The 27,130-nt window shown below is 40.1% G+C and overlaps 3 protein-coding genes across 15 annotated transcripts in view; 1 reads left to right on the top strand and 2 right to left on the bottom strand.

Moving 5' to 3' along the window:
- arhgef10lb (Rho guanine nucleotide exchange factor (GEF) 10-like b) overlaps positions 1–15,807 on the bottom strand; it is a 30,475-nt gene extending 14,668 nt beyond the window's left edge. Inside the window, exons 1-18 of one of the 10 annotated variants that reach the window (XM_081706878.1) lie at positions 15,460–15,807; positions 12,381–12,446; positions 10,197–10,544; positions 10,004–10,031; positions 9,561–9,634; positions 7,680–7,808; positions 7,484–7,504; positions 7,130–7,266; positions 6,091–6,204; positions 5,545–5,653; positions 5,190–5,299; positions 4,835–4,912; positions 4,462–4,641; positions 2,874–2,990; positions 2,653–2,745; positions 1,745–1,915; positions 715–860; positions 1–155 (exon numbers count right to left, since the gene is read on the bottom strand). The exon at positions 1–155 is cut by the window's left edge and continues 18 nt beyond it. In XM_081706878.1, coding sequence (XP_081563004.1) covers positions 1–155; positions 715–860; positions 1,745–1,915; positions 2,653–2,745; positions 2,874–2,990; positions 4,462–4,641; positions 4,835–4,912; positions 5,190–5,299; positions 5,545–5,653; positions 6,091–6,204; positions 7,130–7,266; positions 7,484–7,504; positions 7,680–7,808; positions 9,561–9,634; positions 10,004–10,031; positions 10,197–10,544; positions 12,381–12,417 — 2,047 coding nt within the window. In that variant the 5' untranslated portion in view covers positions 12,418–12,446; positions 15,460–15,807. Of the gene's footprint in view, positions 156–714; positions 861–1,744; positions 1,916–2,652; positions 2,746–2,873; positions 2,991–4,461; positions 4,642–4,834; positions 4,913–5,189; positions 5,300–5,544; positions 5,654–6,090; positions 6,205–6,553; positions 7,079–7,129; positions 7,267–7,483; positions 7,505–7,679; positions 7,809–9,560; positions 9,635–10,003; positions 10,032–10,196; positions 10,545–12,380; positions 12,447–12,540; positions 12,864–15,459 lie in introns of those variants that run through there. The other 9 variants (XM_081706881.1, XM_081706877.1, XM_081706880.1 and 6 more) reach the window with 9 other exon arrangements.
- A 2,107-nt stretch (positions 15,808–17,914) lies between these two features.
- Positions 17,915–25,319, top strand: rcc2 (regulator of chromosome condensation 2). 4 transcript variants are annotated; one of them, XM_026998083.3, is made up of 13 exons: positions 17,915–18,070; positions 19,254–19,485; positions 19,613–19,706; positions 20,757–20,900; positions 21,280–21,411; positions 21,493–21,581; positions 21,735–21,849; positions 21,939–22,105; positions 22,443–22,623; positions 23,103–23,208; positions 23,333–23,405; positions 23,567–23,644; positions 24,268–25,319. In XM_026998083.3, exons 2-13 carry the CDS (start codon positions 19,282–19,284, stop codon positions 24,370–24,372), a joined length of 1,488 nt encoding a protein of 495 aa, XP_026853884.1. In that variant the 5' UTR covers positions 17,915–18,070; positions 19,254–19,281; the 3' UTR covers positions 24,373–25,319. The 4 variants fall into 4 exon arrangements, with proteins under 4 accessions (XP_026853884.1, XP_081562956.1, XP_026853882.1 ...); XM_081706830.1 differs by lacking the exon at positions 17,915–18,070 and adding an exon at positions 18,245–18,495; XM_026998081.3 differs by lacking the exon at positions 17,915–18,070 and adding an exon at positions 18,246–18,484.
- Positions 25,320–25,756: 437 nt separating this feature from the next.
- LOC113569953 (large ribosomal subunit protein eL22-like) lies at positions 25,757–27,059 on the bottom strand. The gene is made up of 4 exons (XM_035522586.2): positions 26,969–27,059; positions 26,338–26,445; positions 26,102–26,226; positions 25,757–25,936 (listed from the first exon to the last, which is right to left on the bottom strand). The coding sequence occupies exons 1-4, from the start codon at positions 26,978–26,980 to the stop codon at positions 25,792–25,794; spliced, it is 390 nt and encodes a 129-aa protein (XP_035378479.1). The 5' UTR covers positions 26,981–27,059; the 3' UTR covers positions 25,757–25,791.
- Positions 27,060–27,130: the final 71 nt, after the last annotated feature.

Genomic DNA, 27,130 nt, shown 5'->3' with positions numbered 1-27,130 from the left:
TGTGGCGTCTGGAGCTGCTCGTTTGGTAAAAAGTGTCATTGTTTGGGGGGTTCTCCTGCCCCACTTCTACCACCTGCACCTGGTGCAGTGGGGCACTCCACTTCACCATGTACTTCGGACCTACCGGCACCAGGCTGCCAATATCTGGAGGGCCCCTGATGGAAGACAAAGACACTGCTTAAAAACATTTCAAGACTGTGACAGAACAAAGCCCAAACTGTGATAAGATACAATGCCTGATCAGGGGGCTTCCAGAATAGCTACGACAGAATCTCAGGGATAAGAACGAGTCCAGGTGATCAACTGACTTCCCAGAGAGCATAATAGGCCATGTGGTGATCAGAGGAAATTGCTGTTCTGTCATGCATGATCCACATTGAGATTAGATCTGTGCTGCCATATAGTACCACTTTTGCACTGATCACAGTACTTTAAAGAATCTATAAGCCCAATGCTCAATGATCAGAGAATGTTCGCAGGCTTGAACACATTACCTGGGCTCATCAATGATGTTATCAATGCCCATCTCAATGTATCTAAATCATGTTTAAATGGAAGATAAAAAGAATGTAGCAGATGGGAGTGACCAAACATAAGACCTCAAAGTCTCAAGTTTGAATTATATTATTGTGCAGAATATTTGTTTCTTGGTGAATAAGAAGACATGGGAATTGTTCAACATCCACCAGAAAATAAGTTGCGAAGGCCACTTACTTGAGATTGATGTTTGCACAGACAAGCATATCATTGAGGAGGAAGACTTTGCGTTCTTTGGACTTGAGAACTTGCCCCTTCTCCCCATACACAGTCTCGATCAGCGTTTCACAAAGAATTAACTGTTTCTGTTCCGAATTCAGTTGCTGTAAACGCAAATCAAACACATTATATGAGCATATTAGGAACCCAGCATATAACATTTTATAACAGATTTTGCTATAGAAACTGCAGATAAGCACAATGTTAAAAATCTTGATTGTTCCCCTCTGTAGTGACTGTGATCCACACAACAATGTCTATATATCCTGACCTTTTATTCTACTCAGACAACCAAAGCCTGTGAGGATGAGCTACTATAATCTTGGGGAATCAACAAAATTGCTTTGCCTTTGCTGATTAGTTTTTGGAGACTTGGCAGGGCTGTTTTTTTTTTTTCCCTTTTCTCACCGCTGTACAGCTGCTGCGAGAGGCTGGAGCACCCTCTAGTGAATAGGAAGCATCATAAAGACCCCATTTACAAGCTAACCCCTCTCAGTTCCTGACAAACAGGAAAACTATAACTGCATCAGTGCATAACCTAGATCATCATTCATGTCAGTCATAAGAGTCAAGTAACCACAGCACCAAGAACAGGCATTATTACTTTTCAGCTGGGAACAAATAGGAGTCAATGATGTGCGTGATGGTTTGAAGTTTAATACCACTGAAATAATATAAGATCATTCAAGCGATGAATGGATTTATGATTCTTGGTGAGCCCAATTATCCTCATATATGCTAACATCTACAAGTAGCACAGCTTACAATAAAATGTCCCCATTGTGGCAAAGAAGGTAATGTATGTATTTCCACGAGGACGAAATATGGAAAGAATTCTCAGAGGGATGGCGAGCACCTGCATCTTGTCTTCTTCCTTTCTGCCCACTAACTAGACTGCCAATATAGAGGTGCATGGCTGGGTTGTCTGAGTGACTGAGTAAGTGGCGTGTGCCCAGTGGAAGACTGGCACAGCGCTGTGGAGCCTGACCTTGCTGAGGGCACGGTCACTGTTGCTCCGTGCTAGCTGCTGGATCTCAGAGAGCTGCTCAGCTAATCGCTTCTGCTCATTCAGCTTCTCCGCCAGCATCTCCAGCTCAGTCAGGGCCAGCTGCAGCGGCAGCCTGTCACGGTGCTCTGCCGGTGTGTTCTTCAGCATGTCCTAAAGACAGACAGACACACACACACACACACACACACACACACACACGCACACACATAAATAGAAAATAGCCATATAGCGCCATCAATCACAGAAATAACAAATTCAATCTTATTTCATACATCATATTTTCCTAAATGAACCGTGCCTGTGTAAAAAAAAAACAAGGAAACCGTATCAGCTGTTAATGGGTATGCAGATGTGTTCTCCATATTCATCTTTCCCTTTGAGTAAAGGCATGATCAAAGGATTCTGTATAAGAGCTGTGCAGAACTGTCCTTTAACTGCTGTACTGGGAGCTGTGGCTGAGCTAAGGGTGAAGGGGGGGTCCATAGATTATGCCTTACTGTATACTACTGAAGGAACATAAGAGGATTAAGAAGTGCAGTGGTAATCTCATCCAGTATGCAGTATGCTTAGACATGCTGCCTTCCACATTGCAAACAACTCTCTGTTTCAGTATAGTGGTGTTTTCCGTAGGTATGACCCTATCTGTTTCACTTCCTCTAATCAATATAAGGAAATTCTATATATACAAATAAAAAAAACTTTAAATGAACTTTCCTTGCGCACTCTTGCAATGTTATAAATGTAAATGTATTTGTAAAAGTGTTAGAGTTTTAAAAAGTGTTTGCAATCAGAGAAGGACGGGGTTGTGTTTGTTTGTGTGTGTGTGTGTGTGTGTGTGTGTGTGTGTGTGTGTGTGTGTGTGTGTGTGTCTGAGTGAATGTTCTGACCTGCAGGAGAAGTATAAACTGAGGGAAACGCTGGATTGGTTTCACCATAAGACCATAAAGGGTGATCCTGTCTGTGCTGGCAGCCTGCTTCTTCTGAGCAGCAGGTCGGGAATGACAATGTCAGTCATTACATTCAAATTCAAATAATTTGTTTTCTGAATGCATTCCATGAGTTGCCTTTGATTTGTAAAGCAGTAAAAACAGCAGGAAAAGAAATTCACCTTGAGAAAGTCCAAGAATGCTGGCTTAGACATACAGGCTTTCTTGATTAATGCCATCGCATTTGTGAAGTTGTTGACATAATCACTGTACACGTCTAGGACCATCGACTTTGAAAACTATGAGGAAAAGAGATAAATATTTGTAAGCACCTCCACACACACTCAGACATATGTAACAGGGTGAAGTGCATGTGAACCAGAACATGAGTGTAGCATCAATTGATAGTGATGGAAGGATTGATGGCTGTACTGTAAGTGTGCTATCAGAGGTCCTCCTTAATGGATCTCGATATAACTAATGAAACTGTATGTGTATGTAATATGCTACCACGTTGTGGTTGTGGGGCATAGACTAAGATTCTGCTCTAGTCCGCGAGGGAAAGTATTCCTAAAGCAAATGGTGTGGGCAGAGGTGAGTGTATGAACCTTTGTTTGTGCGGTAGGGTATAAATATGTTCAGGAAAGTATAATCACTGTGTGTGTTTCAGACTCCAACAGTTTGGCACTACTGCCGCACTGTTCCGTGGACGAATGCCCCGCGCATTTCGATTGTTCAGTGTTAGCGTGGAGGATATATATAGCTAAGGGATACAGGGGGTCTTTTACCGTGTTTAGCGTACATTAGACTAGATCTTGGGGTACATTCGATCTTGGATCGTGTTTGACGATGAGAGGGAGATATTTCGCTTGGGTTTCACCGAGTGGAAGCGAATACCGGGAAGATGAGTGAGAGCTACCTTAGTAGCGACCGATTCAGACACCGAGCGTTGGCTTGTAATGACACGGTACTATGGCTGTTTTGGTTATTTTGTTTCATTTAAATCCACCATGGAGGTGAATGTTATAATGATTTCCTAGGTGTATAGATCCCCTGTAATGGACTGACACTGTTCCTTTTCTTTTCTTTTTATTGTTTTTCTTTCCTCTTTATAATATTCAAAATCCCAGTTAAGGGATTTGTTTGAATAAAGACCCGAAAGTGTTCGTAAGCCGTCTCTGTTTGTTTTTTTTCCCCCGGCGTCTACACATGCTCATCTATAATCACAGAGTTTGTGCACATCACAGATGTTTAACTGCAGTTGCACTCTTCTCCCAACCCCAGCTAAGGGGATCTTGTACTCCTTATGTGTAGTCAAACAATCCCTGAATGTGCAAAGTAACCTACATGCTTGGGCAACGCATTTGTCACAGCTTGGGCAATGCAAAGGAAATGGGCGCTGCTTAAATAGAACTGCTGAGCACAGAATCTCCTGTTTTTCCATGTGCCTTAAAAAATGTCCCTGCAGCACAGAGCCAGAGAGAAACTAGTCCACATAAAAGCTAATCAATGTGCAGACCGCATCAAAAACATAGCACCATGGTGAACACAGCCTAGAGAAAAGATCGGTATTTACCACAGCTAACTACACATCTGCTCAGATGGCTCTTACTTAATGTATTATGTCACCACAAACAAGTAAATGAAACCAAAAATGAACCATTGCAAGTAGGATCAAGCTTGAGGAGTTACACAAGTATTAGCCTGCAAAGTTAAAATGTGAGCTGGATAGTTCCCTTTGTGGATAAAGTCCAAAATGACTGGACTCACTGAGGCTACAAAGAGGTCCCCGATGGTCTCAGTGCAGTCCCACTCGGCCACGCGGGAGGCCAGGGCGATCCTGAACATGGCATGACACTGCAGAATTTCTTTGAGCCGGTAGAAAATGGGCTGGATTTTCTTGGGGCTTAGGATACGAGGCTCAGCATCCAGCAAAGGCTTCTGGTAGTCCTGGGAGCATTAGCATGTATGAGAGAAATGTACTTTGCCTTAGGTAGACCAAGCCATTCAAGATTATTATCAAGATATGTTGGTACTGCCAAAACTACATCAAAAGAGACAGCGTACGGCTTTATTGTGTGATCGTATGAAAATACAAAATATTGACTTATTGGTTAACTGGTTATATCAACCAGAAACCTACTTGTAGGATTCTTTTGAGGGAGTCCAAGTAGCTTATTTCACTCTGAACAATGGAACCCAGAATATGACGTCGTACAATCTAAAATGAACAAACAAAAAAGAAATAAATGCACAACATACCATTTTAAATGAAAAAATAATCATCAGAAAAAAACTACTGACTATCTAATGAAAGAAATAACAAGCATGTAGTATGGATAATAAAGTCTGTGTAACTGGCGGCACACAGACACAAAGCCAGCACAAGCAAACAGACACACACACACACACCACCAACACAGACACTGACAGACACTCACGTGCACCGTCAGCACAGATACATGCAAACACACACAAACATATAGATACACTCATACCTGTTGGCTATTGAGGCCCTCTGGCATGGGACTAAGCTGAGGTGGTGGGTGCTTCACATCAGAAACAGTCACATCCAGGTAACCAGAATCATCTTCCTCATCAACTGCACCTATTTACGGTCATCAAGTCCTTTATCTTGGCCATTCACTTCTACCTCTGCAGCCTTGCAACATGCTATTCACTAGAGCCATTCACTCCATACAGTGTTTGGCACCTGTACAATCAGACGTTCTGTGCTGTAACCACGTTCTATCTCTACAACCAGCAATTTGTGTAGAATAGCTTTCCAATCTATGCCAGCATCACTGAAACAACAAATGAAAAAGGTATTTAGAAAACAAAAAATCCTCAAACCTGTGTTTTCTTTTTTGTTCAGGAAGGAGACTTTGCGCATCATGGCTATTTTCGTCTTTTCCAGTCCATCTTTAGTGCCACTCCGAGCAGCTTTCATGAGCTGCTGAACCTGAGGGAACAGAGATGAGATGAAACTAGAATCGGCAGCTCAAAGGAAGAGGAGAGGAAAGAAAATACAAACGATCTTCTACAGAGAACGACATGTACGCCAGCAATGGCAAAGTCACTTTGTGAAGGTCTCTCGTGGCTATGTTGCTACAGGCTTGGAAGTATTTAGACAGTTTCATTTTCAGCATGAAGCAAAACTAAAAGTCAAAAGATCTTTTTACACTGTTCAAGATGGGCAAGAATAAGGATGGTTTGCATATGGTTTACTATTTCACTATTTATAACTTGTGGAACACCTGAGAACTTTATATATATATATATATATATATATATATATATATATATATATATATATATATATATATATTATCACATACACACACACTCACGAATGATGATGAATCAAACTACATTTGCACTGCTCCTGGGGAAGTATACCTTGATGTCATAGGTCTGTTTGATCTGGCTGACGTCTCGAGCCCCTAAGCGCATGGCCAGTTCACGCTTGGTCCGGACACAACGCTCCTTTAGGCGCCTTACATCTGGAGGAATCTACGGTCATCACCATATCCACATGCCCAGGGCCAATGGGGAGGATTAAAATCATTGTATAGAAAGAGACAGGCAGAAAGTCAGAGTGAAAGCAAGACAGCCAAAGAGTGATACGCACGAGGACAACCAAAAGAAGAATCAAAGACCCCTCCATCAGAATAGATAGCTGATAGGAAAGAGGATGTCTCAGAGTGCCTTTGTCAGCCAGTGTTTTCCATACTCCTGTGATTAGCATACAAATTACACACAACAGCTACAGACACGACTAAACAAGAAAGATTAAATTTAGCATCCATTCCAGATAGACGTAAATCAGCTCTGTGATTAGCTTAGTGAAGCTTTTCTGTACCTGTTTTCGACAGAAATCATGCCTGACATAAAGCATCTGTAGAGAAGACACTGATCTGCATTGCTCACAGACGGCAAGTGAGGAGAGACTAAAATCAGCAACCACAGAAGAGGAACAGGAGAAACTCAGGAAGGAAAGAGAACTGAAAGAGACTGCTGAGTGAAACAATTCCTCTGGCCCAGTGAGGGAACATCCCTCCACGCCTAAAAGCTGTCTAGCATTGACGCTCTCTTTAGCTTGTCATCTTGCAAGGAACAGTGTTAAGACCAGTGTGGTTGGTGCAGCAATATATGTGTCTGGCAGCAGGTATATATTGCCACCTTGTGACAAAGAACAGAAATGATCAGTGTTCAGTTTTGACCCTGGTAAAATGAAAATGGAAATCCTGGCCTCAAGTACAGATTAAAATGAAATCAAACGAGCACAGGGAGTAGTACGGAGTTATTTAAGTGCAGCCTCCTTTACTCCAGAGACAAGATCCAAGTCTGCCTGGCCTGACCCGGCCCGGATCAGTCTAGCCCCACCGCCCCGACCTGCTCTGCTCCGCCCCACCCACCACCACCAAACCACTCCCACCTTGCTGCGGGTTGGCAGCTTGGTCTCGGTGTCCGACTGGTCATCGTAACTCTCAAACTCGCTGGAGCTCCAGCCATTATCCAGTATCACTGCTGACTCATCGGGCCTCTGTACATCCTCATAGATCAGATCATCACCTGCACACAACACAGGAAACCCAGAGCAGCTATGTACATGTACCACTGTGAGGGACACAGCTGTTGGCACAGAGCAGTTCATATATTTCCAGTTCATATATTTCTATGAAAACTATATATTGAATATTGTATTACTCTATGCATGCATTTAAATTGTCTGGTATGCCTCAGTATATACTGTATGTATTGCATACTCTCTCAACATGTCAATACTGACCTTCTTTAAATTGACGTTCTTCTGCCAGGTAAAAATTATATTATCTGCAACCTCATGGGTTAGGATATGGCAAATAAACTTTGAAAACCTCAAAACATATCAGTGGGACTATGGCATCAGAGTCAGCAATGGCTCTTAATTAATTCCTTTTACCAGTCTATCTAAGAGTTCATGCACGATCCATCTGGTAACCGACCTGTGTCAGAAGAGATGCTGTTCTCACATGGGACATCATCATAGATCACCTCTGATTCATGAGAAGGAGCTAGGTCCACCTCTGGGAGGGGCGAGGGCAAGTTCCCCTTAACTTCAACATCGAGTTTTTCTGAGAAGGGGCAGTCTTAGCATTAGAACATGAGGACTGAAAGCTTTTATTTTGGATTTCTGAGGGTGTTCTCAGCAGCCTGTGCACCTACTTATATACAAGGTTATGTATATAAACCTGTGTAAAAAAAAAATCCAACTCTTAAAAATGGAATTCATTGAACTAGCTAGCAAGGTATTAATCACAGCAGACAGAGAAGTCACCACAGATGTAATTCTGACCCGAGCTGCACAGAGAGGCACTTACTGATAAACCGTTCATTCAGTGTTACAAGTAAATTCATCAATCATTTTCATTTATTCAACCAACAGCGGCTGCACTTCTTTAAAAGCAGTTACGCTACAAGGAGCAAGTGATGCTCAGGTAACAAGAAATACTCAAGTAACAAGTAATACACAAGCCATCCTCGCATTTATACTCATACACACAGGAAAGAATAATACTGTGCTTGTTTTACACATGCTGTCTGACATAGAATGTGTCTGCCTGGAGCCACCTGAGCTCTAGAAGGCTTACAAGAATGTTAGTGAAGGAACAGCAATTTTGTTGGGGAAGGCCAGCCAATTAATACATTGTATACCTTCATTAAGCTCAAGGATACATGATATTCGTTTGTGGATATATAGAACAATAGCAGATCACCAAGGAAGATGATTTTAGAAGCAGGCTGACTAAATAAACCTAAAGTTTAATTTCACTGCATTTGAAATATATGTCAACAAGTCTGGATTTGCATCAGGGCAAGGGAGGACTGCTATTTGAACTCAGCCTAAAAAAAGAGCCTTTTCTAAACGAGTGCAGGGAAGCATGGAGTAGGTCTGGTCGTGCGAGACATATACCTTTGTGCAGTCGCAGTGTGAGCTCTGACACCACACTGAACCATTCCCGTGAGTGAGCTGGTGATTGAGATGAATACACACATACACTGGACTCAGCACACTGCTTTGCTCTGAGGTGCTCTTGTTTTGAGCTTAACGTATGGCAAAATCACCAACTTTTCCAAGGATGCCATACCATTTTGCATGAATTGCAGTCATACTTTGTTAATACATGGATCAGTTGTGTCATAAAAACATGAATCAGTGCATAATTCTATTTGGACTGGTATCAGACAATACAATGAGGTTTATTTGTCTGCTTGTGTATGTTGATATGACAAAACAAACAAGCAAACACTTGTTTGAAAACAATTTGTTTGAAACAATGTATCTATGTAACTATCATTGATTAATTTCAACAGTTTCACACTATTTATAATGAGGTTGGCAGGATTTAAATTTGGATATTTTCAGAAAGATTTAAGAGAAAGCCATTCTCTGGGTCATTGCCATTCTAACAAATCTTCTGGCAGACATACAATCTCTTTATGATGAGTTGCTGAGCAGTACTGAAAGGGCAGTTGAAATGGATTAGATTTTTCCTTCCAATGAGCTCATGCAAGTTCTGGTTTTGATTAGATATGATTACTCTGATCTGAGCATGCCATGAGATTGGTTGTGGATTTTCCAGTCCTTGTGATGACAACAGACAACCTGTGTAATGAAACAAATCCTCCACAGAGCCACAGACCTGTCTGAGCAAACATGTGAACCTCCTTCTTTACAACAGGAGAATAGAGGTGTTCTTGTCTCGAATATAAACCTGGAGATCACAGACACAGATCTAGACATTCACTTTTGAGGGGTATGTTTCCCTTGCAAACAACCAAAAGTCACAATATATAGTGACCTTTTCAACAGGAGAGAGCCATACCTTCAAATATGGTGTTTTTTTTCCATGCAGCCTGCGTGTTAGCAGTGACTTGTTGTTCAGCTGAAACCAAACTCCTAAAAAGGTGATGAGACCAGCTATTAGTCATACTAATGGACATTATATTCTAGTATTCTTTATTCTCACGAGGGAGGCTAATCTCTCATAATACACACAGTTTATGGACTCAAGACAGTAACTAAAGACATAATACAGCAGTGAAACTAAAAAGGAAATAATAAGTCATGATAAATCTCTTATGTAACATGCTGAAATCACTGAACACCAATGTAAAATATCTGATGTGAATATCCAATATGAATCTTTGTGTTCATGATTAATAGATTAGATACTGTAAAATAATCCCAATGGTAATGTTAATCCAGGACTTTAAAGAACTGTGCCAAGCCATTTACCTTAGAAAATATATCTCTATATCTACTCACCCATCAGGAGACTGTCTGGCTACCATATCTAGAGTAAAAAAGATAATACTGATATTCTTACAAAGACATCTGCAGTGCAAACCGCATATATCAACAAGCTGCAACTGGAACTTTAACCGAAATAAAACCATGAAAAAAAAAAAATATATATATATATATATATATATATATATATATATAACCAAAACAATACCTGGGTGTGAAATGTGTGAATGATGAGGAATGGTTTGGTCCTCTTGACCAGCAGAGGTCCCTCCATTAATTTCCTGACAATGAAGCACTGAGACGTTCTTCTTTGCTTCACTGTAAAGCTTATTTGTGGCCAAGATGTCCTTCCCAGACATTTCTGGAAGCCCAGCTCCAGCAAGGGAAAGTCCTAAATCCTCACTTCCTCCAGTGCTTCCTGCCGCATTGTGCTCGTCTTCGTCACTAACACTGCCAAACTCAAATTTCTCACCCTGCTCCTCATCTTCTTCATCCTCCTCTTCCTCCTGGGGCATCTGAGCCACTCCAGTGGACATAGACCCTGGCCAAAGGCAATCTATTTAAGATATACAGTGGTGCTAATATATCAGGTTAAAGCATCAGTGGTGCAACATTAGAACCCAGACTAAGATACATCAGGAAAGCTGTCCCTTCATTTTGTAGCCTATACTAACTGGACAACAAATGCAACAGCAAAGCACAGGCTCTTCAAATCATCGCTTAGCAACCCAGACCAAATTACTGTTTTTGCTAACTTCTGTCAGAGATCTGCAGTCATTCCATCCCACAGTTACTGTGGTTGCTTTCAATTTGTGCACAAATGTTACAGTTCCGGGGCTGATTATGACCTTCTAGCTCAAAATAACACACACAAACAAACATACACAATGTGAGCGACAATGAAAACAATATCATTATGGGGAAAAAAGGTAAAACCAAGCTATTTTACACAGTGCTCAGGCATGTCCCAATAACTTTTTGTATTGCAATATCCAGCAACAGGCTTATGTGGGTTTATCTCCAAATGCTAACAAAGACCAGGCTCCTCGTGACTCATACAGAGTGTTGGGTGGAACAGTCAAACAAGCTGTAAAATGTTTAAAGCCTCCCACCCAGGCATTAGGGTGATGGAACAGATCACAGTCCTCGGGAGAATAATACTGAAATTGAAACTCAGCTGAAGGAAGCAACTCAGCCAGTGCTATGTGTCTAAAGGCTTTGAAAACATAGAAACTGCTGCAAACATAAACAAGTAGAACAGTGAATCAGCTTTGAATGTTAACAAACCTAGGTATATAAAACACATGCACCTCTATAATTAAAAAATTAACAGAAATCAGTTCTGCCAGTTTGGTGGCTCTTGTGCATGACTTCTGCAGACCAATATTTACCCACTGCTCTAATGATCTTAATGAATTTGAGTTTGCCAAGCACAAACCAGGATATTATCAGGCATCTTTGCCAATCATTTCCCAGTATACAAACACCACTACAATACCCATACTTTGAATGCCCCACATTTTTTACATTAATAATAAATACATATTCTTTATAATGAATGGGGATTATAGATTCCACAGTGCTGGCAAATGGGAATAAAGCAGGCATAATTGCCTGCTTTATTCCCATTTGCCAGCACTGTGGATTACACAAACTGAGATTACACAAACTGACCGTATGGTTCCTGGAAAGCATTGACTAAAGGAAAGCAAATATGGAAAATAGAAACAACTTTATAAAAAGACTTTATGTCATGTAGTTAATCAGTACCATTGCATTCAAAATCACATGACTTCAATATCAGTCTAAGGGTCAATGAGAACTAGGCTACAAGACCCCTTGCCCTTTCTGTTCCCTGAATTGCCTTTGTCATGATTTTTATTTGTTCCTCTAACAGCAGTTGATTACCTCGACTCTTGTCCTCATGAACCTCATTCGTGCTTCTCGTGTGTGTGTGTGTGTGTGTGTGTGTGTGTGTGTGTGTGTGTGTGTGTGTGTGTGTGTGTGTGTGTGTGTGTGTGTGTGTGTGTGTGTGTGTCAGGAGCAGGTGGCAGACGGTATAGTTGCAGGATTCCTCTGACACAGCACATGGTTAGCTGGCCTCAGAACAATGCTGCAGTCTATCGCTTTTCCAAGCCCTCTGGCGACTAAGATGCTCACACTTAAAGAACCACCCGGCAGATGGGATCATATACCAGGAGAGCTTCTGTGCAGGCCACCTGAGTTGCATTGTAGCTAAAGCTATGTTTAATAGTGGTCCTACAAAGACAACTGCAAGTAGCTCTGGTTGAAATCCTCCACCTTTGACTTCACCAAGCTGTTCCAAAGAGCTTAACTTTAATGGCTTTAGACAATTTTAATGGCTATAGACAAAGAAAATGTTTGTATTTACCTGTAAGGTGTGTGGAAACGGGCTGCCCTGATGCCATGGGCTCAGTCTGTAGTCACATCTGCCTTCCTATAATCAAGAGTCTGCTGTTAGGGAAGGTCTGACGCATGGTATGACTAAAAAAGTACATTGTTATTTATTTAAGCATAATCATCCTGCTCACATAACACTCCCTTGAAGAGCATACTGAACAGCAAAGCAAAGCCCAGCCAAGATGGCCTCTTCTGTACCAAAGGAGGTCGATAAACTCGGATGATTTTATATCCATGTGCTACATAGTCAGGAGAGAGTATGTCAATGGCTGGAGGAGGTGGTGTCAGAAGGTCTTTCTGTGTGCCAGTGGTTGCGTTGTGTGAGTTTGCTAAATTCTTCAGCGGAGCACAGCGAATTCAGGCTTGCCTTCAACAGGCTAGGCCCTCCTACATTCACTGAGCAAGGCGTGCGCAGCATGAAGCAAAACAGGCCAGCTCAGCTCTGAGGAATGAGCAGAACCTCAATCTGAGTGCTGGCTTTTTGAGGGACTTCAAACTGGTCAGACTAGTTCATTTTCAGTAATTCTGTTAATTCATCACATGGTCTCCCTGAACTGTTGTTAAGCACTGGAAATCAAGTCAAATTTGTTTATTACAGAACTCTAGAGCATTGTTCCAAATCTAGCTGTAACTGGAAATCAGTATAAATAAATAAATCAGCAGCGTAGATTTATATCAGAGGCATAGACCAAGAGACAGAGCCATGGCACAGGACAGAAAACACACAAAAAGCCACTACTTTAATATACACGTAGAGAGAGAACAGTTCTTTGGTTTTCAGGACCCAACAACATACAAGCAAAGCAGACGCTCCCCCAACCACACACCATAGTCACAGATATTAACTCCTAGCTTTGTTAGAACTTTACGTGATACTTATGTGTACTGCTATCCAACAAAAGGCAGACGGCCATTATTTTAGGCCTGAAATAGTGTCCAGTCAAGATCTGCACTTGCAGTTTGCTGAAAGAGAAGAGCGAGAACGCAGTGGATTCTTTAAAGAGTCACGTGTCGGCTGCAAGAGGCAAAGGCTAAAAAGAAGTGTCAGACTGTTTCAAATAGACATCGTCATGGAGACACAGCCGCACTGTGGCATAAATAACATAGGCGTCGCCTTGGTCACAGACACAATGGCTGAAACATCTGCACCTCCACACACATAAACTCTCAGTGCTAACTTGTCTGTGATTCCTCTACCGCGCTAAGCACCACAAATGTATCGTGCAAAAAATCTGATCAGATTTACAATATTGCTCTTCAGATCAAATTTGGCTGCACTCCATAATTTACAACACGATGTCACACCAAATCAGAATTAAGATTTCAGACAAAAAGGAAAAAACTGCAAAATTTAAAAGATAACTAAAGATGACTCTGAGTTTTTTATTAGTTGATAACTGGACACACATACCACTTGGCAAAATTTGAAGGATGTTTATTCTATTGTAATTTGAAATGCAGTTGAATAATATTACTCTGAAGCTATGTGACATCACAGATCATGACCTTGTTAAAAGGTTTCCTCATCCTTGACTCTTAATATTAAATGTTGTCCCCTGAGCATCAAAATAGTGCTCACAGCCTTTTGTGACACCTATAGGTCTTTGACTGGATTCTGATATGTCCAGTAGAGCTACCTTCTCTTCCTGCCAGTCAGCCTCCAGGGAAAACCTTAAGTGTTATTCAGCTGCCTGGCATGTAATGCCCACTGGAGTGCTACTCAGAGTGGTCAGTGATGTTAAGGTCCAGGGACCCTGGGGACTGATCCAAATTTTCACCTTGTTGAACCTTGCATTTTTATTGTAGTGGTCAGGTTTCTTCGGATGATTTTGTAAGATTGTTTATGTGCTGCGGTTGTGAAAGTGGTTTTATTCATCAGTTCTCAATTGCAGCACATTTTTGTTGTATTACATTTGTTGTAAATGCCAAAACTTCAAGTTCCTTTCTGAGGAACCTAAAATTGCCTGCAGATTTTTTTTTCTCTCTCTCTTACTATTTTCTCACAATTCCCTCGTGATCAAGCTGATCTTGGCTTTGTCTAAGCAGAGACTGAATTTTAGTCATTAGAATTACTTTCTCTTGTAAACCATTAGACACGTTTACCTTTCTTTTGCCTTGCTATTTGGTTTTGTTTTTTTTTTGTTTTTTTGTTTGTTTTTTTTTTTTGGGGGGGGGGGGGGGGGGATGTGACCAAACCTTGTTTACACAAAACATTTTTTGCTTTTAAGATTTAAAGAAAGAAGTTTTGAAAAAGAGACCAACACAGGTTTTTAAGGACAAGGTATATTATTATATTAATCTTCAAGGTCATATAAATTGACTCAAGTGTACAATAACAGGCCCACCTGTTAATGCAAATTGTAATTTACTTGGTAAATACTGTTGTGTCCATTACAAGAATTATATGTTTGGAAATGTACCTTTCAACTACCTACATGTGATTATGATGTTTTATTATTTCAAATCAAGTGGGGTTTTTATCCAAAGTACCAGAGGTGTGTGAACTCATTTCTACTGTGAAACAGAGACTTTGGTCTGAGCTGTTTTAAAGGCTAAATAAAAAATACAATTAAGGTGAGGTTGTAGACACTGCACTAGGTACCACAAAATGAGACAAGTTGTACATTAACAGTTTAATGGGTGTTTCTCTAACATTAACTTGTTTTGTTTTACAATGTTTCAGTCTTGCTTTAGTTAATAACATTTATGGATATATTTTGAAATATACCTTTTAAAGCATGTTGTTATAAAAATGTTACAGCCACAAACTGGATATCAATTTTATGTCTAATCATCCTATTGCTGAAAACTAGAAGTCGACTGTGGGTATACTGATCTGCTATCATAGTCATACAAGCTCTACACCCATAATGTTCCTTATGACTTCATCTTTCCATCTGTGTTTCTGAACATGTATTAACACTGAGCCATTGCTTCATTATTCCTGAAACCCCCTAAGCAAGCTAAGCTCTGCTGCATATTTGGTTTAAAAAAAAACAAAAAAACAAACAAACAAAAAAAAAACCAAAAGGAGATAACATGACACTTACACATAAATTCTTACCTTTTTCCGAAGAGAGACTAACAGACTACAGTCTTCCTACCCCTTTTGCCAAATTCTGCAATTCTCCCCTTTAAGATCCAAGCTGCTGAAAAAGCTCCATTGTCATAGCTGCTCCCATCTTTGCGCAGTGCAGCCTCAGTGAGCCCTTGCCTGAATATGCAGCCCTCCTCTTCTCACAGCTGCTGAGAGCAAGAAAAGACATCCACCATTGTTTGCTTGCTCACAAAGCAAACGTACCAAAGATCCTTTCACGAGACCTGTCACAGTTGCTCCCAGGAATAAGAGAGTCTCATAAGAGTCTCTTCCCTTCTAGTCTTTTTCACTATCCCTCCCTTCTCCCTTCTCCCTTCTCCCTCCCTCCCCCTGCAGCACAATCAGTAGGCACAGCCTATTTTAAAAATGCAAATGCTCAAAAAAAACACATCAGCCAATAGCAGGGCTGCAGGCTCCACACTCCAGCCAATGAGTGTATGGTATCCTTTTTGATATTTGAAGGTTGGGTCAGAGAACAGTAGGGGGTAGGTATGGGAAAACAGAGCCAAATATGAAGAGAAAAAGGAGGGATTGGGAACTGGTTCTACACTACTTCCAAATGTGACACGCAACTGTTCAATCTTGTACCAATTAAAAATAATGAATGTAATAATTAACTTTCAAAAGTGGATGTTGCTGGATGTTATGAAAGTCTGTATTCTTCCAAAGGATTATTGAGGTTGTTATTATCCTTAAGAAAATTACCTCCCTACAAGAGCAGCTGGAGATAGATATTAAAATGAACTCACAAAATGAATACACCAGGATACAGTGTATGTGATCTTTAGGTAACAGTATGTTCAGCCACAGCAACTGCAACTAAGACTGAAGAATCTACTTATAATTGTCACTACCATAGTAATATATTGTTTTGACCAGCAATCTAAATTTTAATAAATAAAATGGGAAAATGTGCATATCTATGTCCTGCTATGTAATGCAAACAACAGTACTGCGTATGATGAACAGGATCTGTCTCTAAAAATGGCCTTGTAGAAAATCAGAACCTGACATTCTTTTTAATTTGGATGATTTTCTAAACAATTCAGGGACGTTTTACAGTGTACATGGAAGCTCTGTAAAAGCTTGCTTGGTCAATGAAAACATTTCTGACAATTCAAGACAATTCAATTCTGCAGCTGGTGGAAACTAAATGCTTACCTGCTCAGAGACACCATCAACCTGTGGTCAATGCATACATGGAGGGTAAACTAATACTCCTTCATGTCCATATTGATAGGATATTGAAGATAATTGCAAAGTATCAATCTGATTATGGCAATATTTCATATAACACACTTTTATACTGCAAGTAGATAAGTTGAAGAAAATGGGAATACTCTTCACAAATTCTAATATTTTTTAAATTCTGTAATGATTTTATTGCTTATCGCTCTCTTCCATCTCAGTTGCTCTCTTCCATATTCTATAGACAAACTGAATTTAAAGAGCAGATGGATTTAGAGTTGTATACATCTCTGTATGTCTATATGACTCTTTTTACTGTGACCGTAAAGATGTTCAATGTGTCCTTAATTTGTGGATGGAGAAATCAGAGTCAAGGCAAAAGCAAACTGAACCTTCTGAGGAGCAAATATTTGTATTTGCTTCTCATCTGTACTTTTTTGCTCCAGGGAGTCAATGTGATGTGAATTGTTTGTGCTGTTGCTTAGACAGTAACATACTACATACATTTTTGCAAGCATCTCTGTTAGCCTTTTCATTTTCTATAGCACCATCTCTGTATAGATCCTCCCTCCTCTCCACTCTTAAGTTGTTCACGTTGTTTTCAGCGCCGACATCCTGTTGCTTTACAGTATAGGCCACATAAGGAACGCTCTCCCCCTCCCCCGAAGAGCCATGGTTGTCAGAAGCTTCTTAAATCCAGTCACTGCGTGTAGTTTGTTTGTTTGAATATTTAGATGATGCGCCAAAAGTACCATGACACGTTTGTCTTTAAACATTTATACTCAAATAAACTCACAGGCCTACTTTCAAATCTACATAAAATAGTTCTCTTTTTACTGAGTTGTGAATCATACACTTTCTGCCCCATCGCTAAGATTTCTGCCTCCCATTTAAACATGCAATAAAGGCAATAATCTTTGCTGTGAAGCATTTTGGAGAAACACGCACAAAAGAATTCTAATTCCGTATTTATATTTATATTTATATTTGTATTTATATTTAAATGTATACTGGAAAATATATACTGGCCATAATATACATTTAATATGCTTGTGTTACTTCATGTTTTTTTACGTTGGGATTGTGTTAGCTGATGAGCAAATATAGCTCTAATGGCCTCCGTACCACTAGGGGGCGCTCCAGAACTCAAGCATGAAGGTTGTCGCTAGCTGTTCAGATACTTCTTTCAAATCCCCATGTGTTTCTGTTTTGCGGGCTCTACGCAAGTTCAGTGGAAATGTCTAAGCATATTCCATGCATTTAGCGCTATAGCAACGTTCAACAAAGAAAATAGACGGTCGACAAGGGGGGAATAACAACCTAAATTTACATTTTAGCAAGACCACTTTTTCCATTCACCGCAATATTTTAAACAGGTAAACTACCCAAATCTTTTTCCAAAAGAAAACCTCAGTATCATCAACAATAAACTTGGTTGGCTAACACCTCGTAGAAAACTTTAAAGCAAAACGTGTGTAATTTTCCACTATGAAAAGCAGGCAGCCTTTCCCCCCCGGTGTGGATAAATGACTATTTTAATGGATGTAAGCTGCGCCCACGTGGTTTGATGGCGGAGACTCCGCAGACTCTTTTGTTCCAAATCAATCAAAAAACGAGGAAGACGGACAGACATGATCGGACCATCTGAATCAGGAAACCCGTAGTTTACTGGACAGTATTTCGAATAACGAAGTATAAAGGAGCAACCCGTCGTAACTTTCAGTAACATTTCTATTTTGTAACTTAAACTATATCAATTTAAGAAAGAAAGAAAAAAAGTTTTTGGACTGGTACGTTTATGGTATGGTCGATGTTTGCGATAGTGGCTTTGTTGAATGCAAATGCAGTATGGCTCGCTTGCTAACACGGCTACGTTTCTTTTCTCGCGTTTTGACCCAATTGTTTTTCGTTGGTAACATGGATGTCATTGTCTCTTGCGTTGTTTTTATTAAGTTATTACTTCAGTAGCTAACTCTCTTTTTTGCTAAAGTGGTCCGGGTGCTTGATTTTTTAAAAATGTTTTTATTGGGAAAGCTAATTGTTTAGTTAGCTGGCTAGCCAGGTGGGATCCCGACAGCTAGCGGCGCTGGTTTGCTAACCAGCCGCATAACGTACAACAAAGAAAGAAATGGATGTCAAGCTCTGCGATGGTGCCGTGGCTAAACACGCATCCGCCCTGTGTGCCTTTGGTTAGCGGCGTTATTAGTTATAACTACCGAATGAGACGCAACATAACACTAACAACTTCATAACTTGCTCTTTTTTAGCTTGATTTGTAAGCAGTGATACGCGAATGCCGGCTAATTCGTGCACTGTCCAAGCCAATTTCTTTTGCTGTAAGCTACTTTGAAGTCCATTCTCTAGTTCGAAATTATGTATAAAACTAGAAATGGTTCATAACATATGCATAAAACTATTTTTACATAAAACATTACAATTATGAAACATTTAAGTGTACGTGTAGTGATTTATTGTCATAGCGAAGCTATGAGTAGTAATTAGGCTAGTTTGCATTACTTTGTTGGAGATTGTAATAATGAAACTTTGAAAATTTGATAGATCGTTGGTGTCACGGAAGAAGGTAACTATGCCACGCAAGAAGGTAACCGATGTCTCTGGGAATGGTGGAGTGAAGAGGAAAAGAGCGAGTGGTAAAAAGAAAGACAGGGAGTTCAGCAGTGACGATGAGTTTGAAGATTATGAGCAGGAAAGTATAAAAAAAGCTGGGAAACAAACAACTAAGTCTGGACTCCAGCCTGTCACTGTTTCTGGGGATGCAAAGGAAAATATTGTAAGTCATTATTGCACTCTGTGCATGTAGCCAAAGTTGACATTTCCGTTGGCATGTGTGCTTATATACTTTATCTATTCTTTATCGCCTTTATGCATCTGTTTAATTCTGTCCTTTCTGCCAATAGAAACTTGAGGTGCCTAAAGTCAAGGGTCAGCTGCTTATTTTTGGAGCCACCAACTGGGACCTGATTGGCCGAAAAGAAGTGCCAAAACAGCAAGGTGTGAGTTTTGTTGATTTAAAACAGTTAGACCTACATAGTTTTAGGAATTTACTAATTATACTGTTTGTTGAGTGATTTAGTTAATTACCATGTTTGGAAATAACAATGTTTATAGAAATAACATTTGAGCACCCTGAATATCTAAGGTATTCATGTAGTGTGGGCTACTTATTAAATTATGGTCTTGTTCATAAAAATGCTTGATATTAGAGTACAGACCCTTTATAGTTCTATTACATGCAGCACCTACTTAATCTGAAGGGAAGTTGAGAAGTGACTGTTAGCTTATAGCAGTAATGAAGTGCAGTTAAACCTAACACAAAAATAGCCTTGGTTTATAATAGCCTCATACAAAGTAAACAAAATCCAAATTACTTCGATTTATAGTAGGCTTCCTCTGAATATTGCTTTTCTATGAATCACCTGTAATTTTTTTATATTCATATTTGCAGGTGTGCTTTTTTTTCCAAATGATTCAAATTTACATTTTGGACACACGAATAATTTTCTTGACAGATTTCATGACCATACATCAAATGCTAATTTCTAATTGAGTAAAGCCAATCATTTATAGGATTGAAAGGAATGTGTAGAAGTTGTAAATATTGGTTTGTGGGCATATTTTACAAATTGCTTTTATAAACATATGGGAAGTCGTTCGTTTTGGGAGTGAATTCTAAGCAGCAGTTTGATATGGGGCCCAAAGAGTATTTTGTGAAATGGAGGCGAGGGAGGCTCAGGCAGAGAAAAACTCATGTGTTTTCATTAGTGGACTTTGGCTTCAGACAGTGTTGTAACAGCTGTGTAGCAAGTAGACTGTGGTCTGAAGGGATCAATGAGGAATTGATCTTGGCTATGGCTGCTCTGACTATTGTACATCAAGAAATCCCACTGCCTTAAACAGTCCAACGTGAAGTAGGAATCATAAATGCTCTTTTAAAGTCATTTAATCTTAGAATAAATGAAAGTAAAAAGATCTGAAGCCGCATTCATGTGTTTCCCAAAAGAGGCCAGTGAAACAACCTCTGTGACGTGTGTATGTGTGTAGCTGCCTATAGGAACCTGGGCCAAAACCTGTGGGGTCCTCATCGTTATGGGTGTCTGAATGACGTGCAGGTGAGCAGTGTGGTGTCTGGCTCCTGCGCTGCGCACAGCCTCCTTATCACCACCGAAGGCAAACTGTGGAGCTGGGGTGAGTCTACACATGCAGCGCCTTTGGAACCATTCATTACCATTCAACGCTAGAGCTGTTCTGCATGAGCTATTTTCCTGGAGGCTCTTGAAGGATTCATGACCATTTGCGGTGCAGGCTTTTGTTGTGCCTGCAAATGCGTTCATTAGTGACACTACAAAGGGAACTTCTTTGTACTCCTTATTCTTTGTTTTGGTGGTCCTGAGACTGTCCTTCCATAGTTGGAGAAACGCGTGTCTCCCTTCATATCAGAAGTTCAGAACAAAGGAAGAATCTTAAGAGAGCAATGCATCATAAATAATAACTGTTGGCTTTGAGTTACTGCTTGGAAAAATTGTTGTTAAACATGTTTTTTTCCTTTTTCTGCTGTTTTTCTCAGGTCGTAATGAAAAGGGCCAGCTAGGCCATGGAGACACAAAGCGCTTGGATGCCCCAAAGCTAGTGGAGGCTTTGGGGGAGGAGGTGATAGTGGCTGCTGCCTGTGGTCGCAACCACACCCTTGCGTTAACAGGTAGGCGCTTTACTTTATGCATGATGTGGAGTAGAAGGCACTTGGCAGGATGTTTGAGGCCGACCTGCGTTTCTCCCACAGAAAACGGGGCTGTGTACTCATTCGGAGAGAACAAACTTGGACAGCTTGGGCAGGGCAATCAGACAGACGCCGTCCTCAGCCCATCTACAGTAAGCGTCCTCGACTTCCAGAAATATTTGGCCTAATGTAATCTAAGATTCATGTCACATTCTCTGCAAAGTCATTTGTATTGGGTTGTGCAAGTAGTAGGTTGGTGTTAACTTTGCCAGAAACTGCAGGGGTGTTGATTGTTTTGCCCACAGATCCTGTATAATGGACAGCCACTGGTTAAAGTGGCTTGTGGTGCCGAGTTTAGCATGGTGGTGGACTGCAAAGGTAACGTCTACTCCTTTGGGTGTCCAGAGTATGGCCAGCTAGGTAAGTTGATCTAATTCAAATGGGTTCCAGGTTTCATGCACCAGCTTGGCGAGAGTTTTCCCAGCATGGTTTTCTTGTGTGCCACACAGGTCATAACTCAGATGGGAAGTTCATAGCTCGTGCTCAACGCATTGAGTTTGACTGTGAGCTTATCCCTCGCCGTGTGGCCATTTTCATTGAGAAGACTAAAGATGGCCAGGTGCTGCCTGTACCCAATGTTGTGGCTCGAGATGTCGTGTGTGGTGCCAATCACACAGTGAGTAACCATGCCGTCTTTTTGTTGTATTTAAGCACAACTCTCAAACCTTGTAATGTTTAAAAGAAGACTTGAATTCAGTTGTTTACCTTGTTTGGGGAATGGCAATTTTAACATGAATGCCGTCCAAAGGGAAATGAAGTCAGATTGTAAGATGTTTATTACGGTGGCTTTGTTTCTAGTCAAAACATGTCCTTGGGGACTTCATTCCTGCAATAAAAACTTTGTGTGTTATGTGTAGGCTGTTATGGAAATCTTCCCTAGAATACAGACGAGGAACACTGATTTCAGGGCAGCCTGTGTAAGTTATTACAACACTGTTTTTGTGCTTGAATAGCTGGTACTAGACTCCCAGAAGCGGGTGTTCTCCTGGGGCTTTGGGGGCTATGGCCGCCTGGGTCACACTGAACAGAAGGATGAGATGGTCCCTCGTTTGGTCAAGCTGTTTGATTTCCCTGGTCGTGGAGCCACCCAGATATACTGTGGATACCAATGTTCCTTTGCTGTCAGTGAAATGGGTAAGAGTACCTCCTCTCAGGAGCATCATTTCCATTCAAGTGAGGGGGGTGGGTGGCGGTATGTATATGTATGTATATATATATGTGTGTGTGTGTGTATGTGTGTGTGTGTATGTGTGTGTGAATGTATATGTATATGTATATATATATATATATATATATATATATATATATATATATATATATATATATATATATATATATGTATACACTTAATATTTATAGCATATAAAATATACACACATGCGCACACGCACCCCTTACTTGAATAATGTATTTTTGTGTGTGTTTTTTCAGTATAGAAAATAGAATTTTATAGACAATTTCCATCTTAAAATGTAGCTTATATTGACAATCATTAAATGCTAAAGAAATTTTCATTTAAAAAAAAAAACACGTTAATGGAAACATGACCATTGTTTTGTGGAATGGGAATGGTGCTTATCTGTTTTAAATGGCTTGAACTGATTGTTTCTCAGGTGGTCTGTTTTTCTGGGGAGTGACAAATACATCTCGTGAGTCAACCATGTACCCAAAAGCCGTACAGGACCTGTGTGGCTGGAAGATCCGTAGTCTGGCCTGCGGGTGAGTTAAGCCCTCTGTCATTCTGTCACCTTGTCAGGCTAATGCCTTTGATGACATTTGTTACAGTCCATAGTCATGTTTCTGCATGGTTGAATATTCAGATCTGTCCTTTGTGGTCTTCTAGGAAAAGCAGTATTATTATTGCTGCTGATGAGAGCACGATTAGCTGGGGACCGTCGCCTACATTTGGAGAGCTGGTATGTGTGAGTTACACAGTTAGAGCTTCATGATTCTACACACTGCACATCTCATGGACTACCTTTAAAATTTAAGAAATTAATTTTGCTGATCAGAAGTAAAAAAAAAAAAAAAAAAATTACAATCTTTAGTATAGTGTACTTTGTGACTTGTTTTGTAGGGATATGGGGACAACAAACCAAAGTCCTCCACCACAGCCCAGGAGGTCAAAACTCTGGATGGAGTGTATTCAGAACAGGTATAAGAGGTTATTGCTATATAATATATAAGATATTGTATTATCTTGCAGAAATGAAACATGGAAGACTATAATGCTGCTGTTCATTATTTTTTCCATCTGCTTGAATATGTGCATGATCTGTACATATTGTCATACATATTGTACATAAGTCATAAGAAAACTGTTTGGGTTTTTGTGTGATTTTGAAGTGGTGTGATCAGCCTGCATGTTACACTTCCATTTCAAAATCTAATGGTTGTATGTTTCCAAATATAAGGCCAGAAGTATGGAGGTGGAGATACAAGCTTTTTGCAGAAGACCTGTCTTAATCTCTTGATTGATTTTACCATTGCAAAATAAATTACAGGATTTCAAATCATATACATTGAGATGGTGCCCTTATGAAAATGGCGAAATGGTTATCACATTTTTGGTGCTTCAGGAACTGAAAGATGACCTTTTATTGTGTTACACATTTGCTCCTTTATTAGGCTTTAGCCAGTTGACAAATGTACCTTAACTGGGTTATAATTAATAGGAGACTATTCTTAGCTACATTCACTCAAGCCTCTGAAAGTGCTACATTTTTCATCTGCAGCTTTAAAAGGAGTGTTGGGTGACTTAGAATTTTGTTGTTTCAGGTGGCGATGGGCTATTCACACTCGCTGGTTATTGCCCGCCAGGAAACTGAGCAGGAGAAGGAGAGACTTAAGAAGTTGCCAGAGTATAATCCACGCACACTCTGATGGGATCCAACCCATTTATCATGCTTATGTTCTCCAGAGGCTTCTGGTTGTTGACCCAGAATTCCTCTGCTCACTAGGTCACTGGTGTTAGTCACAATTTGGTTGGGATGGGATATTTTTTTAAGACAGCAGATTAAAAACTTCAAGATGAACTATAAACCGAAATTAATTTGGACTGCAGTATGAAAGGACCTTGCAATAACCAGTCCACGTGAGCTGGAAATCCTCCACAACGGCTCATCTTGTGGCTTCATGCACCTGTTTTAATACCAGTATCTGCAGCTAAGAGGGAAACCTTGTATGGCTCTCTCCAAGCACTTAAACTCTGTTGGATTTCTATCCATACTTCTACATTCCTAAAGAAGGTTCAAAGTTTTGTTTGGTTATTTTTGGGTTTTTTTTCCGTCTTGTTCATTCCATGAAGTCGGCTGGGAAGAACAGTTACCTGTCTGCTCTCTCCTAACAATTGGTGCTAAATTATTTAGATGCAGACTGTCTTTTGCTTGTTGATAAACTAGCTGGTATCACTGAAAAGACCAACACTCCATACTTGTGCCTTTTTAAGTGATGTAATTTGGGAGATGTATGTCTTGTTGTCCCAAAGATATCTCCTCTCACTATGTAATCTGGGACCACAGTGGCGCGTTGTTTTCAGAGTATGCAGGCGCTTTAGTGTTTTATGTACTGTACCATCTTTGTTCCCCTGTGCTTAAGCTTTCATGTCCTCGCATTTCTTAATAGTTATCTTGTACTTGTCATTGCAAGAAATTGTAATTGTCCCACTGTAGGATGTTCGTAAGCAACAAGCTTCACATACTGTTCTACGAGAGATATTTTACAACTTTTGTGCAATGCGCAAACCTTTTTTTTCTTAAAATGTATGTCCAGGATTGGGATGTGGGATACTTTTTTTCATGAACATGTTAAATAAAGGTTCATTTAAGTTGGTTACTTTCTTAACACTTACTTTTGATCTTAAGAATTCTGTATATCTGTCTAAGAGTAAATGTTTTCTTAAACCTTTTTTTTTTTTTTTTTAGAAAGACTGCCACATTATCAGTGTTATAGAACATTAACTGGATAGAAACAGTTGTTCTCCCTGCCCCTGGCTAAATTGTTCAAAGTTGGCTATAGTCTCAAGTATAGTTTTATAATGAATGAGCTTGATCTTAAGTATTTATGTATTTTAGTTAGAATTTAATCAATGAGTGTTCCACAGCTGTCTTCTAAACACCTGTCAAAATTGCATACTTTTGGTATGATGGTACTATAAACTACAAATTGTGCAGATAGTAATTGCATAAAAATTCAAACTTGTATGTGGACTGGTTCAAGGGTCAGGGTATTATATATATAAATTAAGGTACGTGGACAGAGTTGAAAATAGTATTAAATGAATTTATTTAAATGTACAAAAAGTTAATCTTCATCCTCTTCCTCCTCCTCATCCTGATTGATCTGGAAGTAGCGAAGTTCATAGCTCTCTTTAGTGTTTGCCACTACACGCAGCCAGTCTCTAAGGTTGTTCTTCTTCAAATATTTCTTGGTGAGATACTTCAGGTATCTAAAAATAAAGCAAAGTGTGGTGATAGTGTTACTTTATAGTAAAACGACTAAAGATACATTTGCAAATAATATCACAGACGTCAAATGACTAAACAACCAAAGAAATGAATGCTGTCTGCAGACAATCAACAATTCATATACTTCAGCGAAGAAGACTTAACACCTTTTGGAAAATGGAACCTCCGAAGACACAGTGATCTTGCTCTTGCTCCTCTCAATAGCTATGGCTCCTCCTCCGAGATTTCCTGCTTTGCCGTTCACTTTGATGCGCTCCTGAAGAAACTGCTCCTACAGGAATGGATATGCAACTTGGAACAACCCAAGCACAAGAGCCCGTATTTATATATAATTTCATAAATGCATAGGAGGCCCAAACGTATGCTCGTCATGTACGCTTACAAAGTTGGCTGCATCCATTATGCCATCCTCTACTGGGTGCGTGCAGTCCAGAGTGAACTTCAGGACTTGCTTCTTTTTCTTTCCACTTTTGATGATCGGCTGCTTTTTCTGTCGAAATCAGACGCGAAACGTTTCACATCCTAGCTCCTGCTGTCATTAGAGCCAAGCAATTTTTAGTATTATTTTTTTTCACGAATTCTTATTGAGGACGAACAGAGCAATTTCAACTCGATTTGCAGCAATCCAGATGATTCCCTAAATGTCGTGACTCAAATCTTCGTATAATCAATCACTTCACAAACTCACTTAAGTCACAGCCCATGCCTATATTTTATTGATACTATGATAGTCTGACTACAGAGCCCTAGTTACTTACGAGAAACGAGCGCTAGCTAGCTAGCATCTCTAGCTTGCTAGTTGTAAATCGCTTAGCTAAGATAGCCATCCACTGAATTTCTCTAGCGGCCTCGTAACTTAACTGACTACATAATAATAACTGGCTTTTGGGAATCTCACTTCCGTTTATATGATACAACCAGCTATTACAAAGCAGACACGGTCGAAACAGCAACACACCCCAAAGAGAATACATGCTCATTTTGAATAACTACCACTATACGACTCCACTCACCAAAGGAGCCATGGTGGAAAAATTTGCTGAAAGGAAGAAGAAAGACTGCGCATGCGCAATGTAGCGTCCGCATAATCAAGTACACGTTAATCGATCCAAGCAATAATTCCGCCTTTGACCATTAACATTTCAGTTTACAAAGTCTCCAGATACGCGTAGAAT

The sequence above is a fragment of the Electrophorus electricus genome, chromosome 24 (genome assembly GCF_041902795.1).
Source record: "Electrophorus electricus isolate QZ-2024a chromosome 24, ASM4190279v1, whole genome shotgun sequence".
Lineage (NCBI taxonomy): Eukaryota > Metazoa > Chordata > Actinopteri > Gymnotiformes > Gymnotidae > Electrophorus > Electrophorus electricus.
Note: the sequence above shows the minus strand (reverse complement) of the source record. Positions and strands in the feature narration are given on the sequence as shown.